Here is a 19167-nt window from a genome sequence, read left to right as displayed (position 1 = left end):
GTAATAATCTCTTGTCACCAGGAAAGGTCAGCTGTTAAAAAGCCCATGCGGAGCTGGAACGCTGCTGGAGTGCCTGCATGCATCCTGCTTGCATTAGTGCCTCGTTATAGTTTCCATAAGGCCTAGCGTGGTCTAGGGCAGTGGTTACAAATCTGTGCGTCGCAGCACCCTGGCGCGCCGTCAAAACTACCCAGGCACCAAGCACACTGATTGGGAACCACTGGTGTAGGGTATGCGTAAATAAAACGTCTCAACAGGAATATTAATTATCGAATATTTTATACCCCAAATTGTGGCGCTCCATTAACCCTTTGCTAATAAGTTAGGATAAATACAGCCAGAATATTCTGTGAAGAAAATACATTTATTTAAACGTATTCTGAAGAAATACGTCTCACGAGCTAAATACAATCCAACATTGAAGGGCTTCACGTCCTTCTAAAGTGCAATGTGCACGCCATGATTGAACGAGCACTGGCAAAACCAATAAGTCTGGAGTTGTCTGCCGACCTTTTGGCAATTCTTGTTTTGTCATGGCTTTGACAAACTCCTGGTAGCTTCCAAAGTTTTGCAAAAAAAAAAAAAAAGCTGCCTCAACTCATAGTGAACTCAATCTGTAAACTGAAGTGGGGTAACTCGTTGCCTATTGATGCATGCTCAAATAAGTTGGGGAAAAATGTGAACGCACAACTACAGGCAAATATAGGAAGAGTGGCTAAAAACTCTCATGTGGCTATATCTTAACACAGACTTAAAATCAATTGTTATGCCATGGGCTTTGAGGAAAAGAAGGAAAGAAAGTAAAGAAAGGAAAGAAAAGGCAAGAAAGTGGGGAAAAAAGGGGAAGAAGGAAAGGAGAAGGAAAGACCGGAAGAAGGAATTGAAGAAAAAATGAAAGCCTGAAAGAATAAATTAAAGAAGACAATAAAAGTGTTACACGTGCTGCATATTTCCTGGGCAAAAATTATTAAAGAACCATTGGTGAAACTGAGGCTATAACAAACGTGCTCTGAATAATTATCGGCTCATGATTTCACCTTCACAAGCCTTTGATAATTTTATACAGAACAGTTTCCCATGGTCACAATATGTTATGACATACCAGCAGTCAAGCCGCAAATCGAGGACAATGCAAAAGGATTTTACTACAGCATTTGCTGGCGACATGAGCTGAAAGTGTGTAATGTAGCCTGTTCTTGCATCTGCTGTGAAGCGTCCTGCTGTCAGGTCAGGCTCTAAACACAAAGGCAACACCAAACTAACAATAAAACATTGAAAAAAAAAATACAAAAAAAAAGGCACAGAAGGGAGTTCACTTGTGTGTGGATGTGCTTCTTGTGAAAGAGCAAAATGAACTCACTCAGTGAAGTGATCTTGTGGCTGAAGAGGGCTGACCCGCAGCCTCATGCTGTATACTACTGTCATAGGTTGAAGCAAAATGTGAATGACACACCAACAGACTAATGCATAAAGGAAGCTGGCTGAACGCCTCTTCAAAGCAGCATATCTTGTGTATATATATTTTTTCAAAAATCAAAAGGTCTTGGCTAACGGCAGATCAAAAAAGTGACAACACAAAAATCTTTCCATATTTGTAATTAACCATACATTGGTTGTTCCAGTTTGAACTATTGAGACTATAATCTGCATCACTTCCTTATCATACATTGGTAATGCATAAGTATTATTCCTCTGACTTCAGTACATTGTTGCCCTGCTTCTGTTGAAGTGCGGTTGAAACAGACATATATATATATATATATATATATATACATTATCATTAATTGTTTGGCACTTTGATTATAGTACTATAAATAGAACGTGTGCAATTAGAAATGCTCTGGAAAAGGGTGTGTTGTACATTGTACTGCATGGTGGTGGATTGCCTTTAGAGACCGGTTTTAATCTGTGCATTGTAACTGTTGTTAGACTTACCTGAGTTTAGAACAAGGGTACACTTTCTTTAAGAACAGAATAATTTGTGATGTACTAGCGGCAGTCTATTTGCATAGAAGGTTGGACTTTACCAGGGAGGTGGATTAATATTTTGTTCATTAAGATCTGTCTGGGTACTCTGTTTCACGTACCCTTGAGAAAGAACTAGGATTATTTAAATTGGGGCTCTTAATGAAGGTCTGCTTTCCACTGAGACCTAAACTTGTGCTAAAGTGAAGGTGTGGTTCATTTGCATACGTGGCACACTAATGTCTGTCTTTCATGTTCCCAGGTTATTTGGAGTTACTGGAAACTGTGCAGCCTGCAGTAAACTCATCCCTGCATTTGAGATGGTAATGAGGGCCAAGGACAATGTGTACCACCTGGACTGCTTTGCCTGTCAGCTTTGCAATCAGAGGTAAGGGGTACACATTTGAGTGCTACTGAGAAGGAAACCAGTATCAGTTTGGCTGCAGGTGGTGACTGTTGAATGAATATAAGGCACAAAACTGCATTTCAGAATCCTGCTCAAATCACTTGGGCTGTATATCCTATCGGGCACGGAAAGCACAAGTCTGGAACTCAGAAGCCTAGTTTGCTCCATGCTTTTACTCAAAAATATGATGTGGGCTGTACATATGAAACTATGATGGGTGACCACCCCTTCTTGTCTCTCCTAAATATAAAACACAGGCTCATATGTCTCAAAGCACGGGAAGACATCAAGAACCCTTCTTGTGGCTTGAGGACCACTATTTTTAGGATCAAATCTGTTTGAGCTGTAACATTATACAGGTATGCTGCCTACAACTTGGATGCTAGTTGGTGGGAAATCATACAAAACGAGTCCAGAAGAAAACACAATTCTAGACAAGATAATAAGAGAAGGAATATCCTTCATCCACTCACACTCTTAGTTTTAAGCAGCCTATTTGTTAATGTCATTTCACTTCAGTCGCAAAACCCCATATTGAAATAACTACAGGTCAAGAATTGTTACAGACATACTGATCTGCACTGGCCAAGACTGCTATGTTTAGGGTTTTGCATTGCTTTATGCTATAGGTTGTATTTTTCTCAAGGACATTCCCTTTTTAGGTTGAGAATAGCAGCACTCAAGCGCTGCTCTTTGACCTGTTGTGAGCTATGTGTGGGGCTTAACCACATCCATCACTTTCATTCGTTCTTGGGCTTGCCTTGTAAAAATCCCTGGATGTAATTGGTAAATGATTTACATTTGTCCCGCCTCAGGCTGTTTTGTTACTACTTGCAGAGTGACCCTTTTCCATGGATAATTGCACAATTGCCAATATGCGTTAGTGTGAGAGGACTACTTTTTTTCCTCTCCACTTTGCTCTCTATTGCGCTTTGAAATTTAATTCAGCGCAAACTCAATTGGCAGGAACTGTGGGAACCAACCTTCCCACACTGAAAAACAGACCCACAGCATGTGATTTGTTGTTCAAAATAAAGGTTTTTTTCCAGCACTAGCAGAGCAGGAGGTGTCATCTTAAAGGTCTGCTTAAAAGGCGCATACACCTTTGAGTAACAAAGGACACTCCTACATTTTCTTTCTTTTTTTTTTTTTTTATTTATTTTTTTTTTTAATTTGTCATGTAATGCAGCTGTGATGCAAAATACAGTGTCTGCATATTTCATTGTATTGAAGAAAAGTGTACAAAATTGCACCAAGCCGCTATGCTTAGTGCCCACCCCTCACCAATAAGCCCATGCAAAGAGGAGGGGGAGACCCAGTACATTGCACAGTGTTTTGCTTCTAGAACCCCCTCAGCTTTGCTTTAGATGTGCAGATACAGCTGTTTGGAAAAGGGGTGGAGGCACTTATGTCTATCCACCGCACACCTTCAGTGTCCGCATAAGTATCCTTATTAAATAATGCAACAAGCTGGGTATGAGTGGTTCTTATGCAGCAGAATTAACTTCCCTTGTTGGTGGCTTCCAGTCATGCTCGTTAGGAAGTGGCACAGAATGCTGTTCCCAACATGCCTAATAAGTGTTTTTCAGTACTTGTTTTCGTAAACTGATTGAAAGCTTTGGTCTGATATCAGTTCTGGGAAAGCTGGCAACCGCTAGTGGTTAAGGACCAGATTATGAGGCAGAGTTGACCAATTTATGTGGCAAGAAAAGTCCAGTTAGTTATTTACAACAACAATACCTCTAACTCGTGCAAATGCGAGACCTATTGCATTCAAATGCTTGATTCTGTTGGATAGCTGTGCACTAGCAGGTATTGGGTGTTTCTTTTGCACTGAGTTAATACACTGTAGCAAAGGGGCTTCATTATTTATTTATTTATTTATTTATATAAACAATGGATACATTCTTTGAATTGATAGAAATAAAAGGTTACCACCGTCTTATTCTAATGATGGCGTTTTATCGAAACGTTTGGAATTCGGTTTGTGGTGACATCCATGCGGGTTTCTATTGGAGGATTGAACATCTGTCTCTTGAAGCTTTGTCATCTTTTCTAGATTGTGCTTTAAGGTCTATCCAGCCTGTCTGAGGATGCCCTTGATTAAAACTGCCTAATTCTGAAAAGTCTTAGTGCTTTGATTAGGTTCACAGCAAATGGCCTTTTTGTAATGTCTCACATTGTGTTTCTACCAGTTCCTTGAAGGTTTGAAACCGAATTTGTTATTTAGTTTGTTCTTCCAGTTTGTTAGTTTAATGGGGTTTTTAGAGACCAGTATATTATGTCATCTTGCGAGGCTAGGCACAGCAATAGCCTAGAAAGCCTTTTAGCCTAACCGCTATTCTCTATTCCTTAAAATTGCAAAATGTGTGTGGTGGATGGTTTGCAGTTTTATCCGGTCCCTTTTAATAAGGATTCATTTGTTTTAGGCTTTCAACTTGAATCAAGCCAACATAACTTGTTTTCGTTAATCTTTTTGTGTTTCCAAGAGCAAGCATGACAGATTTAATTTTATCAGGGCTCCCCACTGTTATTATGAAAACAATGATTGTCTGATGTTTACAAGGACATCATATCAACTTTAGTTTTTCCATGTGGATGAAAACCTAATTTACCAAAAATAATCTGTAAGGTGTCTTCTAGCAAACCAATTTGTGATAGAATAGCTTTCCAATGCTAGTTCATTCCAGTGCTCACTTAATTGGGGGCAAGGCAGCTGCTGCGGCACTTGTGCCCAACAGTCCCACGAAAACTTTGTATGGCAGCTTGTGTTTCTGAAGGAGAAAGTTAAGCTGGAGATGCAATTCTCAAGCGTGTGCACCATTTGTAAAGAAAAACATGCCTCAAACACTCCTGAGCACAGATGCGTTATCTAGACCTGCCAACTTAAAACTGAAACTGAACCTGGTGTTAATTAGTGAGGCATCCTAGTGGTGGTCTACCTAATGGGAAACTGGCTCCTAATCCACTCAATAAAGCAATCAGGCTAAAACGTGGGGCATTGTATTAGTGCTGGAGGGTACTAGATTCCATCATTTAAATCATTCAGGCTTTTCAAAATGGGACACATAACGAGGGAGTTAGTATTACTGATAAGTATCGTTTTATTCTATGGCAGGCATATTTCGGTGGCATTTGCAGGAGCTGAAACATCATGGGGTTCCAGGTGCCTGATTATATGCGCCAAAGTACAGTACACTAAGAATCAACTGAAAGCAGCAAATGAGCAGAATGACTTTTGCAATTGAACATTATAGAGCTGAAGGTTGTGACATTTACTTTGCAAGAATACCAGAAAGGTCAGGCTCTGTGTGGTGAGGCATAGTAAGCACCACGAGCCAGGCAATTTGGCACATACAAAAGTGCCGTGAGCAGCTTATTCTATGAGTTGTGCTTTTTAACATTATGGACTTTCCGATTCCTGGTAAGAAAATTATAGCATTCCTCAAGGTACACAGCTCGGAACAACTATTCCTCGGTTTTGCAGTCCATACTTAAAGTATAGTTTTCAAACCTTTTAAAGAAGCAGAAAGCCACCGCACTGTCGGGTTGTTTTCAAATTAGGAGATTCATACATGCGAAGTGTTGCAACTGGCTTCGTTTGCCTTTTGCACCCATTTTGCCTTTAGTAGTATATTTCGTTGTTTGTTTTGATTGTTGGGTACGATCATTCTCTAACAAAATAATATTAACATTTTAATATCCCTAACAATTTGGGCCCACAGGAAAGCGTTTTTGCTTAATTGAGACTAAACACTCGAAGCCGATTTTTAGGTGGTGAAATAATTCCCTTTTCGGGGCAACAAATGTTACCTTTTTGGCTAGACCTGTGTCCAGATCGCCAAGTCACTATAGAGGTGGTTTACCTGAAGGGGGTGGATAATACTTTAAACACTCCTGGGTACTTGGCTTGATCTTGTGTGTGTGTGTGTTTTCTTACCCCATAGAGCCAACCCTCCTCATTTGGGAATACTTTTGCTCCTCATGGACATCTCTGGCCACCAGGAGCATTTTCTGAGGCCTGCTGGCCTCCTTTTCATTTTGAGGTGAGTTTCCTTGCATCAGACCTGTTTCGCCTCACCTTCTGTTGGTCACTCCCTTTTGACAGCCCATCACCACCAGCCTCTACACAGCGATTCAGCTGAACACCATCACTGCTCCACTTCCAAGATGATGAGCCTCCTGGCTACTTACAGGCCACCTGTGTATCAGCAAAGTCAAGGGAGAATCTGCTGAAGTCTTGGAGGGGGTGGAGAACCATCCAGGGTCCTCCAGCAGGTCCATTTCCCCGAAATATTCCTCAGCCGGAGGGCCACAGGCCCAGGAGAGACCCGTCATGTTCCAGTAGTCCAACTGTAGTCAGTCAATCCTTGCACAGGCACCACTAGTCTTCTCCTTCTAGCATGGCAGTCTTCCCTGTCATTACTTCTCGCTCCAGTGTCTTCTCCTCAGTTTCTTCTTTGTAAAGGGGTTTTAAAATGGAGGGTAATCCTCTTGCTGGCCAGCAGAGTAATTACCATGACTCAGTAGGGGGGAGGGGGAGGAGACAAAGGCCTGAAACCTGATTATGAGCTTAAGTCAAGGAAATATGAAAATTCTTAGTGGCATTAGGAGTACAGATTTGATGTCAGAGATAGATAAACTACACTATGGATACATATTTAACCCTAGATTGACACTGGACCCTGTAGAGTTAAATGAAGGGGAAACAATACTTTACTGGAAAACTAGGCCAAAATGTGTAATACAGTTTAAACACCACTGACCTCCGGTAAACACTCTAGACCTACACTAGGAATGCCCTCTTACGATACAAGGTGCACCCCAAGTCCGTACCAAACTCTGAAAAGTCCCTTCTGTGCTTAGATACCAGGCTGTGCAAGATGGTAGTCTCTCAAATGCCAACCAGCACATTTGAGCGCTTGTGTATTCATGTACAACCACCCCAGAATGTCTTAACCCAGGTGTAGAGTACTGGCCTCATCTTAAACAGCTGACAATGGTGGTTAACACACTCAGTACGTTAAGGGTAAATTAACTCAGAGTGAGACAACAGTAGTGAGAATTCCCTCACAGCAAAACTTCAAATGCAAAAAATATAGGGGAAATAGATGGGTGGAACCATTTGCTATAATAACTCATAGTAGTGATCAATTTAAACAGATCACCAACATGTGACAATCACTAGCTTTTGTTGTGATCCAGTGTGAGGTATCTCTTCTATAATGTAATTGTACTGAGTAGGTTAAAAGATTTACTTGCAATGGACGACAATCCAGATCAAGTCTTGGCTCATGAACCTCTGAACTTCATCTAATTATCACGAAGTTACTTGAAGGAAACCTGCAAATGTGTGTATCAAGATCCATGGATGCTTCTCCTTAAAATATGGGGTACACGAGTTTTAAGCATGCAGATAACTTTATCCCAGTACAATTATTGTAGCTTCTTGCTTAAACTAAAAGCATGCTGCCACAACGAACTTTGTGTATACTGGCCATTAACTTGAAATATTTACCACAAATGCACACTTCACAAGTTCTTCATTCATACTTTTCTATATCATACATGTTTCTTGGTTAATGTGGGAGTTCCCCTTCTTTGGCCTTTTCGTAGCCCTGAAATACTCTTTTAGCTGCTTTTAAAGGTATTTGCTTGTTTAACCCATACAGCATAAAGTTTGTTTTTACGCCCTTTTTGCTAGTATGCCTATCTTTAGGCAGGTTTCACATGAATAGCTATTATTAGGATAAACATTTAACTTGTCTAGTATTTCTGCCTTTATTTGAATGGCTGCACTTTTTTTTTTTTTTTTTGCTGTCCAGTTGCTTTAGGGTGATCTTGTGTAATGCGTCCAGTAGGAACTTGGAGGGATCGAAGTATGTGAAGTTGGAAGTGCTGCATGTGCATCATCAAAAGATTGTGGCCAGGAAGCTCCTGGCTTTCATTTACATTTCCTTATTAGGTCATGATAGTAGAGTGGGAGTCTAACCTATGATTTGATGGGTGCTTTCTGGAAGAGCACACTTTATGCCCCACTGCAATTGAGACTGTCAAACAGGGTGTGATCTGAGATTTCTTATGGTTGTCAGAATCGAAGTAGTGACAGTTGGATGCTACCACTATAATGAGCAATCTTTGCCCATGGTGCCCTTGCTGGACTTAGAGAGGAAAAAAGTGACAGCCCTGGATTACACTACAGAAATGGACTTCTATCCGTGCAAAATGGTGAAAAGTAGGGTAGATGCACACAGATTTTGCCATGTCACTTCACTTTCAGAAATTCTAAGCTAGCTGTCAAGTTGATGCCAGGCTCCTGTTTGAGGCTGTGCTTAAACTGTTTCCTAGGGCAGTTTTCTATCAGTTTCTTAACATGGATTACAAATTGTAATTGTACACGTGAAATAATTTAATCTAGTCTTTTATTTTTATTTTTTTTCTTCAAAATTTGTGTCCTGCCCCCATTGCCAGAGGTTGTGTGGACTAGTTTTCTCTTTTTGTACCAACACATTGGGACCGTCTGCACAGAGATGAAATCTGACTCTTAATGATATGCTTAGCTTTCTATATGACTCCTTTAAACATATTGAGGTAAATCAGTTCTGGTAATGAGAAAGAAAAAAAACTATTCTGGCCTTCTTTCGGAACCTTGAGTAGTTTCAAGATAAAGTGAGCTCAGTGGGGTGAGAGGTTTTCCATTTGTTTTTTTTTTTTATTTTTATTTTTAAATTTATTTATATATATATCATGGCTGTTGTATAGACATTGGCATAACATAGACAAGAGATGAAAAGTTTGCCTACCATCATAGGATGTTCTGTTGGAAAGAAGAATGTATTTTTTTGTGCCATTCCATTTTCAAAATATGGAATTGCAGACTTGTGTGGAAAGGCAATTTCTTACTCTGTTTGACCTCGTTTCTTGAATTGATGCTTCATTGGAATTATGTCATTGAAGAAGGTATTCCATATGTATTTTGAGTATAAAGAGTGGGTCTAAAACAAGGGTTTTACTATGAATCCTTTGAACTTCATTCTATTTTGGCCTGTATTTGAAGCAATACCTCAAATCATTATCAAATTACTTTGTCTACTTTCTAATTCACAAGTAACTTTGCTTGGTGCTGGCATATTAGTCATGGTGGATTCTATGTAGCCTGAAGAAGTCCATTTGAGGATGTATGTGAATGCTGACTCAGGAACTGGTAAGTAGGGCTTGCAATTTGCTTGTTTAGGCCTTGTAATGTGACTAGTCGGTATGAGCGTGATTCAACTTGTTTGGATCTGGTCATATCAGTTTAGGTCTAGAATCATTAAATATCAAATATCTCTGGGCTACGATTGTTTCTGATTTCGACTGCCTTAATATGTTTTATCATAATCGACTGTCATACAAGAATGAGGATTCTCTTCAGTGGACTCTTATTTCTGGCTGTTCATTCCATCTAAGCCTCACCTGTTGCCCTGTTGTTGTTGTTGTTGTTGTTGTAGTATATGGCATAACATCTGAGGTTATTGTAAGGTAACTGAGGTTTTTGTAAAGCACCACCAATTAAAAATAAAAACATAAATAACAGTTGAATTCTGTGTGTGCTATAAGATGGGCTGTTATGTTATCTAACATCTTGGACATTCACAGAAGGTTTTTGATGGAGAGGTAGTTGCTTGTGTCTGCCTGGTTCAGAGTAGACTTACTTTTTGGAAGAGAAGAGCGATCCGTGACTGGTTTAATCCTTTGCACCTCTGTTCAGGAATGTGATGACAGGAGGCAAATGTTGGTCCTGAACCAGCTGAAATGGAGTCTTTTCTTAATCTGAGTTTTTTTTTGCTAGGCTGGGGTCTCGTGGTTGAACTACTTAGAAGAAGCTGGTGAAATGGGGCTGTTAACTTAGCAGTTGTGGGTATAGGATCGGTGATTACAGACTTTTATTTTTATTAAGAATAAAACTAGTTTTTTGGGGTAGAGTAAGTTAGATTGATATTGTTGGACTGTGTGCTTCTGCTATGAAACACTGACATCCTGGGCATAATTTTAAATGTCGATTTTTGGAAATATTCCATATTTGTGCATTTTCTAGTGGTTTTTAAAGCACTTAGAGCCATACTGTTATAAATGCGGATTCTGCGAATTGTGATGTGGAATTTGCAGTACTATTTGATTTTGAGAAGCTCTCAGTATAACATTTGTGCTCAATAGAGGAAAACGTCTGCACCCATAGTTCTGTTATCAGTATGTTATTAAGTACAAACTTAGTTATTTTGAGCAAATTAGTATACAGAAAAATGTGCAATTTTTTTCTGTAAAAAATTGATCTAGTATTTAATAGGTATATTTCAATGTAGCGCTCTTGCAATGTCTTTAAAATGGGTCTTTTTGAATGATAAAATGTTTAAAAAGTCTGCAGTATATTGTGCATTCATAGGTTTAATGCTAGTTGTCCACCTCAGTTATCCTACCACCACCATTGCCGCCTGCCCTCCTTGTGCATTACCTTGAACCTACCTCACCTTTAGCCCCTCCCAAAGTTGAGTGTTTGTAGTGCTAAGGTACTGATTCCTTTGATTTTCCCCAGTACTCTTCCATATTAGCATTATGTGCTTTTTCCAAAGTATAAACAAATGTGACATCTGAATTCTGCTTCCTAAAGTAAAACAATTAAATTGATTTATTGGATTAACGTTCTTATTATTACAAAAATAGTAATTGATAATGTAAATGACTGTTATTATTGTGAGGCAAGCAGGGAACTGATTAATCCACTACTCTGTGGACTCAGTTCTATCAATTAGTCGTTTTCATCTGGCAAAGGACTTGATCAAAAAAAGCTACATCTTATTTTTGTATGTTTTGTTAAATACTATGAATGGCTGCCCCATCTACAGTGGGCAACACTTACACCTCCCTTATTTCACATGATAAATGTTGAAGCATAGCTAGCAATTCAGTAGATACACTTCATCCTATGTGATGTGAATGGTAAAATATGGATCAAAAAGTCATTCATGAATAATGAAATACAGGTTAAGATCTCTGCCCTTTCATAGAAGGGGCGCAGAAGTCCAGATGTAATTATGAAATGTCCCAGAATGCAAGTAAGAACTGTTCTTTTGACAGAGGATCTATGAAGCAGCCACCTCTACTTGATCATCCATCCCATTGAATGTCGCAATCTACTTTTGATAAAAGTTGGCCTGCTCAATTATCCCTGTGATGCCTCCAGGATTCTCGCAGATAAAAACATCTGACAGTCTATGTTCCCCCTTTATCTCTTTAACTCTCAAGCAATGACAGTAAAGTGTGTGCAATTGTGTGTGTATGTATGTGTTAGAGAGATGGCTACTAAATGGTTTAATGTGATTCATCTGTCACCAATAGCTTTGTGTATGTATAATTTGATTGTTCTCCACTTTGCCCCAGTTGACAATATAGCATTGAGGGTGACCAGGTGCATGTGTTGTCCACAGATCTAGTGAAAGTTAACTTAATTAACATCCCACACATTTTCATGTATTTTGTTTCTCATTTGATTTTCATTATTCCTGTGGTGCTAATGAGTTCTCTCACCACAGTGTTCATTCCATGCAAATAATTAACTTAAAAGTAACATGATGCTACATAAATATTTGATGAGACCTATAGAATTTATAAATGGATAAGCGTCAACAGCGTGGATGTTTTCCACCAGGAGTTCCAGGTAGCTCCCATTAAAATCAAAGGGGCAACATTGCTTTGGTCATACTTAATGCAAGCTTGTACGACTACGTTGTTTGTATGGTCTCCTACAGTTCATTTCATAATCCCTTACACAATCACGTGCTGTTCTCTCCATTCTCAAAATGCTCTATTGCGTGGACTGTAATTCCTATTGAGTAGAATTTTTTGTTTAAATTGTTTGTCAAGAGCGTAGTCTAGTCGATGTGAAGGTACTTCAGAAGAATGTAGGAGGGTTTTCTTGTTTATTATTTTAATATAAATGATGGATATTAGTGTAACCTCTTATACACTTAAAGCACATTGTATTCCTTATGTAAAGCATGTTAACTCATTTGAAACAATGACTTTCTGTAGTTAGCTGATAGCTTCTAATTCTAGAGAATTCTGTGCACCACCACTTATTTTGAAGATTTTGAAAACATGTTTATGAAAGAGGTTCCTAAACAAAGTCTCCACTGTTTTTTAGTAGGTGGTGAAATGTCACCTCTTTCTCAGTGGAGTGCATATTGAAGCAAAGATGTTCCATGGTCGGCATTAGAGCAGGTACGGAGGTGGTGTGATCACTGGCTCAGGTTTTCTTTATACGATCAGTGTGTAAGTAGGCAGGCAGTGGGTGATCCCAAAGTAAGGTAATGCAGGCTGAGTGGTCTAGAATTCCTTGTCAGCTAACCTGAGTGCCTTATTTGACTGCTAATCAGGGTAGGTGGACATGGTTGAATAAAATGTGATCATAGGGCTTTATAAAGGGGTGACGGCTGCAGTGACTGGGGTGGAGTGGTTTGAGTAATCACCAGTTGGTCCTGAAATATAAGCTCCAACTTTTGTCTGATTTTGCAAAGGCTTGTCACTTTATTATTGCTTCAGAGGAGCAATTGTGAGTGGAGGAAACTATAAAAAGTTTATTTGGAAAGGGACATTTGTGCTGACTTGTGCAGTGTGTAGCCATGACTATTAACCTTTAGTCACAGCCCCAGTTCTGCCCTGAATTTCATTATGACCAAGCTTGAATAGAATGCTTTCCAGAATCGTCTTTGGGTTCTGACCCCTGGTTAGGACTAAAGTTGTTCTGAAGTCTTGGTCTTTGTGCTCAGAAAGATCTGTCATGTTTCCCGAAAAAGGGAAGATCTAGAGTGGAGGTCTGTTTGGAAAATAGTAAATTGTTGCTAATTGTAATGGTATTCAGGACCTTTGCCCCAGTATGAGAATCATCCCTTAACTTCAAATTTAACTCTGGTCTCTGGTGTTAATGGGTGATTGAAGGCTGTATTTGAAGTGGCCATAAAAGGACACTTCCTTCCTGGAGCAGTCATTTATCCAGTAGAGTGCAAAGTTCAGGCATGAAGTAATGGTAGTTGGAGACCATGGACCATTTCAAAGCCAAAGTGAACCTGTGCATTCTATGCATACCTTTGGACTTTAACAAGGATTAATTGTGTCTGGGGGGTCCTTCATACATAATAAACGCTAACCTTCTAGAGAGGAAAATCCTTTAAGTGTGTCACAAGGCACTGGGCACGTGAACAAACAATTTGACAGAACCGGTCCTCTATTGTAGTTGTTGAAAAATTATTCAACCCATTGTATTAGTTCGAAACGGTCTGCCCAAAAGTCAAATCAATATAACAGTATTGTGTGGATGACAGTGGCATTAGGGTGTGTAATGTTATGACAATTTTGATACCCATACCAGGTGGGTATTCGGATTGATGGTCATGGAGAATGTGGAATGAATTTCATATTCTCTTCAAAGTGTCATCACCTCCCTTTCCACAGTTTTGCTTAGTAAGGAAAAGTTGGGAATAGGTCAATAGTTGAGTAATATTTTTGGTTCAAAGGGGAGTGGTGATATTGTTGTTGGTGTGTTTGAGAGGACCAGGAGTGACTCTAGAAATACATGAGCATTAATCATATTGGGCATTTCATCACAATCTTGAGAGCCAAGTTTAGCACACTTTCAGTTTTCAGAGCTTTGAAAGAGGTGAATATAATTGTAACAGGGAAAGAAGGGAATGAGAAGGGGTGTTTTTTTTTTTTTTTTTATTTTTTATTTTTTTTTCTTCTTCTTTTTTCGGGAGGGATGCCTCCATTCCCAGGGAGTTTAATGCGAATCTATCAAAAGGGAGGTGACCTCCTACACAATCTTTCTTACCTACTGAACAAGGGGAAATATGTATGTGTGTATGTATATATGTGTATATATATATTTATATATATATATATATATATATATATTTTTTTTTTTATTGGACTCTATGTGGCCTGTACTTCTATGTGGCCAGTGATGTAACATTAGCACCTGCTTGCTCTAGGGGGGTCCCCCTTAGCATAGCCAGCACTGTGCATGGGTGGCAGGCCCCTTGCCTGAGAGCTCTGACTGGGTCAGGGAGTGGTTAGGGGGCTCACCTCCGTGTACTGTGCAGCCCCTCCCCCTCCCATGTACTTTGCGGCCTCCCACCTCAAGTTTCGTTACCCCACGGTATGTGGCATCAAATCCTTGCCCATTACTGTGAAGGATGCCTGAAGGGCTGAAACCCACTTAACATGGTACTGTGAATGATGCCTGGCAGGTTCAGTGCCACTTTTTGGGAACACTTTATTATGAAGGATCTCACTGTCTGGGCCAAAAAATATAAAAATGCCTCCAGGTGTTACCTTTCTATTCTAAATAATTTATTCCTTTGGCACCCTGGACCAGTTTAAAGGCAAAAACGTTGTATATGGTGCGGCCCCAATGTAAACATACGTCCATGGGGTCATTGTCCATTTTGGCATCTAAAATATGTGAAGGCATCCCTCTATACACCAGGAGTGCACCAACCCTGCTCTAAACTAGGAAGCAACTGAAGACCCACATCTTTAAAGAACAATGCATCACAGTAGAATAATCCACTTCACAGAGCTCGGTTGCCTCTCCAATCGCTTGCAACTATACTATGCAAATAATTACATACATGCAAATGAGAATGTTTATTTTAAAAAGGAAATCAGTGTCTTATTATCCAACTATCTAAGGATTTTGTCTTGCGTTGGCCTCGCTTCGTGTGCTCTCAGGCAAAGCTCCAGCCAAGTATTGAAATTTAAATTCGCATACTGCTATGAGTAACTTTCCTTTTTGAGTTAAAATTTTGTTTTTGTACATTTAGGGTGCTTCAGCATTCCACTTGCGTTACCTTACTCCTAATTTCATCATGGGGATGCATTGTTTCCTATTCACTACACGATTTAATATTACTCTTTTGGAACTGCATAAGACGCTAACCGATACTGATTACTAGGTTTATGGCTGGTGTCGCTACATTCTTTTTAATTACAAAAAAGTCCACGTAACCCTGATTTTTAAGATCCTAGCGCAATCTGCATTTTCAATCAGGGACCTCAGCAGGCAGTAATCCTGAGCAAAAAGAAATTCTGCGTTTAAATTGAACAATTTTCCTTTTAGAGCAAAGCCTAATGCCATTCATTTCATGTTATTACACCATATTTTTCTTTCATCGAGATAAAATAAGGATACATTTCCAAAGCTATCCAGTTGGAAAATAAATGGCTTCAGTGTTTGTCTGGCATTCCAATCTTTACAAATGTAAATCAGCCCAACTGCTACTCATTTAAAACCCCTAGCTTCACAAAACATTAAAGGGACTGCTTTGAATCCACAATTTAATCTGGCAATTCAGACGAAGACTTTGTGTTGAACGTCATTAGAAATTGACTGCCTGATGAAGAGGCGCCCCCTTCCGAAGGTCATCCCGGTCAACCGGTGTAATTGTGAAGTTGCAAAAGGTTAACTACAACAGACTGCGCCGCTTGAAGGTTAAAGTGTTACAATTATATTACAATACACAGAAATTCACATTCCTATCTCGCCTAAATCAACCACGAACAATGTAAACCGTATCTTTGTTTTTTACAACCCCCCCTCCATCTGTGCCGAAATAGTTGCAGAGGAAACACAATGCTATTGAGAGCCAATGTTGTATAAGGTACAATATAAAATTAGCTAAGAGCTAATCTCCTATAGCCACATAATTTGTAAGTTTTTTTTTTTTTTTTTGGTTTTGTTTTGTTTAAACTAGTTATGTTTTTTTTAATGGAATACACCTGAAAGTAAAACTGTCAATGAGTTACAGGTATGTGCCCCTTTAGAAAATTACCAGGTTTTCTCCTTCTTTTTTGTGCATTTCAGTGTTGTGGAAACTGTGATGTCTCACATAAAAGATGCCGAGGCACATAATAAATGAACCCTTTCTCTTTGTGATGAATGATTATCACTTGAAAGTATCCTTTCGTTCATAGTAAACCGGATTTTGTCTCTTACACAATAGCAATGTAACCAATGTAATCCTAACTTTGCACAAATTGAGTCAACCACCGAACTGAAAGAAATGTGAGGAAACCTAATAAAAAATAGTGCAATCCAATAGTCACCTTCCGACTGTTAGGTCTTAGTTTGCGATTCGAAGACTCTAAATGTTGCTTGATTCTGTTCAACCTCAGCTTTTTTGGCAGCTCGTTATTTCACACACATGCGGTATTGCTAATATGGTTGACATCAGCAAACCATTTCCTTCATCCATGTTTATTAGTGTTATTATTTTTTGCTTTAGGTTTTGTGTCGGAGACAAGTTTTTCCTGAAGAACAACATGATCCTTTGCCAGACAGACTATGAAGAAGGCTTAATGAAAGAAGGCTACGCGCCCCAAGTTCGCTGACCTGGGTGAAGAAGAAGCACTACATTATTTCATCTTTTTGCTCAACATGTACATAATAATTGACACGAGAATTTACAGAACGGCCTAGGTGGGGAGACATGAGAAACGCGTGTTAAAAAGGTGGACTGAATCGTTGTAGTTACATCGCCTAAGTTGGGGAATGAATATTTCTTAAGGGTACTGTACATAATGCTGACGTTTTTTTGTTTTCTTTGCCTGCTTTTGTTTTATTTTTGTGTCATTTGGCATGAGATGTTTATTTTGGACTACTGTTGTAAATACTGTATTGTAATATTTGAAGCACAAATTTAATACAGTTTTATTGTATTAGTTTGTGCTCTTGGTTGCTTCTTTGTATTGTTGCATTTAGTACAATCAGTGTTTAAAACTATTGTATATTTATGCTTTCTGTATCGACCAGCTATTTTAAATGAGCTGTAACTTTCTAGTAAAAACTGAAGAGCAAATCCTGTCAATTATACCAAACCATAAAACTATAAATTATCTACTATGAAATGTATTAAATCTCTTTTGCATTACATTAAAAATTTAGAGTCTGAATCTGTTTTGTTTTGCACAAAGGAACCTGGCCTCTGTATTCTGCACTAAACAATCCATTTCACTCTCCATGATGCCGCATTATTGAAATTGTGGCAACCAGATGCAATTTCACCAGGATCAATTTGAATTGCCCTCTGCAAAAGGTAACGTAGTAGATGGAGGTAGTATCAATGGAAAACGGTAACAATAGAAATCCGGGCCCAGGCCATTGTGGTAATATACTCTAGCTCATGTATGGGAGGCTATCGACAGGACTACTTGGAGAAACACACACACCCTGCAAGAGCTATTCTTTCTCTTTCTTTCTCTTGCTCTTGCTCTTTCTTTCTCTTCCTCTCTCTCTCTCTCTGTCGTACAAGGTTATAAGTTTGCCTCGATCGCCACTTCTAAGCAATCTGTCAACTCTCATTTGAAGTACAGTCTAGGCAGATTATCTTGGTACCCTGGTCTAGCTGTGTCCCAGGTAACTGGTCTCAGACCTGGCAAAGGGGTCTGTTGGTCAGTACTCTAGTCCTGGAGCTGAATTTGTTTTATTCGGAACCACTGGAGTTTGAGCTCTGGCTGCTGGTCAGGAAATCTTAATACACTGAAAATAAGTTTTTTTTGTTGTTGTTGTGGTCAGCCCTTGTGGATCCCATCAATTCAGACTGGGCAATTCTGCTTTTTTGTGATTTCCATGTAGACTGGTTCCGTCATAGTCTTTGCCACACATAACTACATGTTAACCTGTGGAGGTATGTCTGGGTGGGGTGTGGGGTGTCTTTGTCAGAACAATGTGCTGGAAAGGGCAAGCGAAAAACTCCATTGTTTCAAAGGCACCCACTGTCTCTGTCCTTAACACTTTTCTGACAAAGTTTAAAGGGTTCCTGAAAAAATGAAGTGCCCTTCTAGTCACATCTGCTGTCTAGGGCTCTACAATCACAGATCTTTTATGCCACTATAAAATATTCAATTTAAAATAGAACCCAGTGTGGCCATGCATGTTCTATCCACATCCATGTTTCATTGCATAACATGCAAGTGATGTACTAACTCACAAAATTCATGTCCCATTTGGATGGGTCAAGGGCCTGGTTACAAGAAAATAGCAGTATAGGTTTACAAATACAGGAGATGGCTGGAAAACCGTTCTCCCTAGCAGGCAATAGAAAGTGATTCCACCACCATCAACCTTCCACTGTGCGTTTAGCTTGCGGTAGTTACACTTGCCAAAATAAGTTGTGCTCTTGATGTGTCCCTCTGTCCACAGAGCCCCAATTTAGGTCTTGCAGAAAAGCCTTAGCCCGCACACATTAGCGTCCTGGCTGCTGAGGCAGGGGCCAGAAACATTACAGGATACTATAAGGAATTTGAGGAAATGGTGCACACTTAAAAGCAAAGCAGGGGACTTGTATCCATCTCAACAGCTATTTTAATAAGAACCTACATGAATAAATACAGGGGTTGAATTTAAAACTTTATGCTTACTCTTTTCAAAACTAGTTCTTTCAGAAATGTGTGTTACATTATCAGTTCTTATAGAAAGCTCATCATTGGTGAGTGTATTCAGGTGTTCTGTAGTTAGTGTGAGACCTGCCCTGGAAGCTTCTTAGAAAAGCCAGGTCTTAAGCTTCTTGTGAAAGTCGAGAGGATAGGATGTGGCTCTGTGTTGTGGGAGGTTGTTCCAGGCTTCAGGGCCAGGTATGAGACCGTGTGGCTCCTTACTTTTTTGTGTATGATTAGAGGGTGTGCTAGTGAGAGACACAGAGTGGAGGTGATTGGAAGGTTGGTGAAATTGAATCAGGCTGTTCAGTTAGGCAGGGTCTGTGTTG

The 19167-nt window shown here is 39.5% G+C and overlaps 1 protein-coding gene across 5 annotated transcripts in view; it reads left to right on the top strand.

Annotated features, from left to right (window-relative positions):
• Nucleotides 1-17349, top strand: part of LMO3 (LIM domain only 3) — an 85142-nt gene extending 67793 nt beyond the window's left edge. For all 5 annotated transcript variants that reach the window (XM_069228481.1, XM_069228482.1, XM_069228479.1 and 2 more), the window contains exons 3-4: nucleotides 2228-2353; nucleotides 16690-17349. In XM_069228481.1, the coding sequence (XP_069084582.1) occupies nucleotides 2228-2353; nucleotides 16690-16795 (232 nt within the window). In that variant the 3' untranslated portion in view covers nucleotides 16796-17349. The remainder of the gene's footprint in view (nucleotides 1-2227; nucleotides 2354-16689) is intronic.
• The last annotated feature ends 1818 nt before the right edge of the window (nucleotides 17350-19167 follow it).

Source organism: Pleurodeles waltl, chromosome 4_1 (genome assembly GCF_031143425.1).
Source record: "Pleurodeles waltl isolate 20211129_DDA chromosome 4_1, aPleWal1.hap1.20221129, whole genome shotgun sequence".
Lineage (NCBI taxonomy): Eukaryota > Metazoa > Chordata > Amphibia > Caudata > Salamandridae > Pleurodeles > Pleurodeles waltl.
The sequence above is the reverse complement of the archived record's forward strand: the minus strand, read 5'-3'. Positions and strand labels throughout refer to the sequence as shown.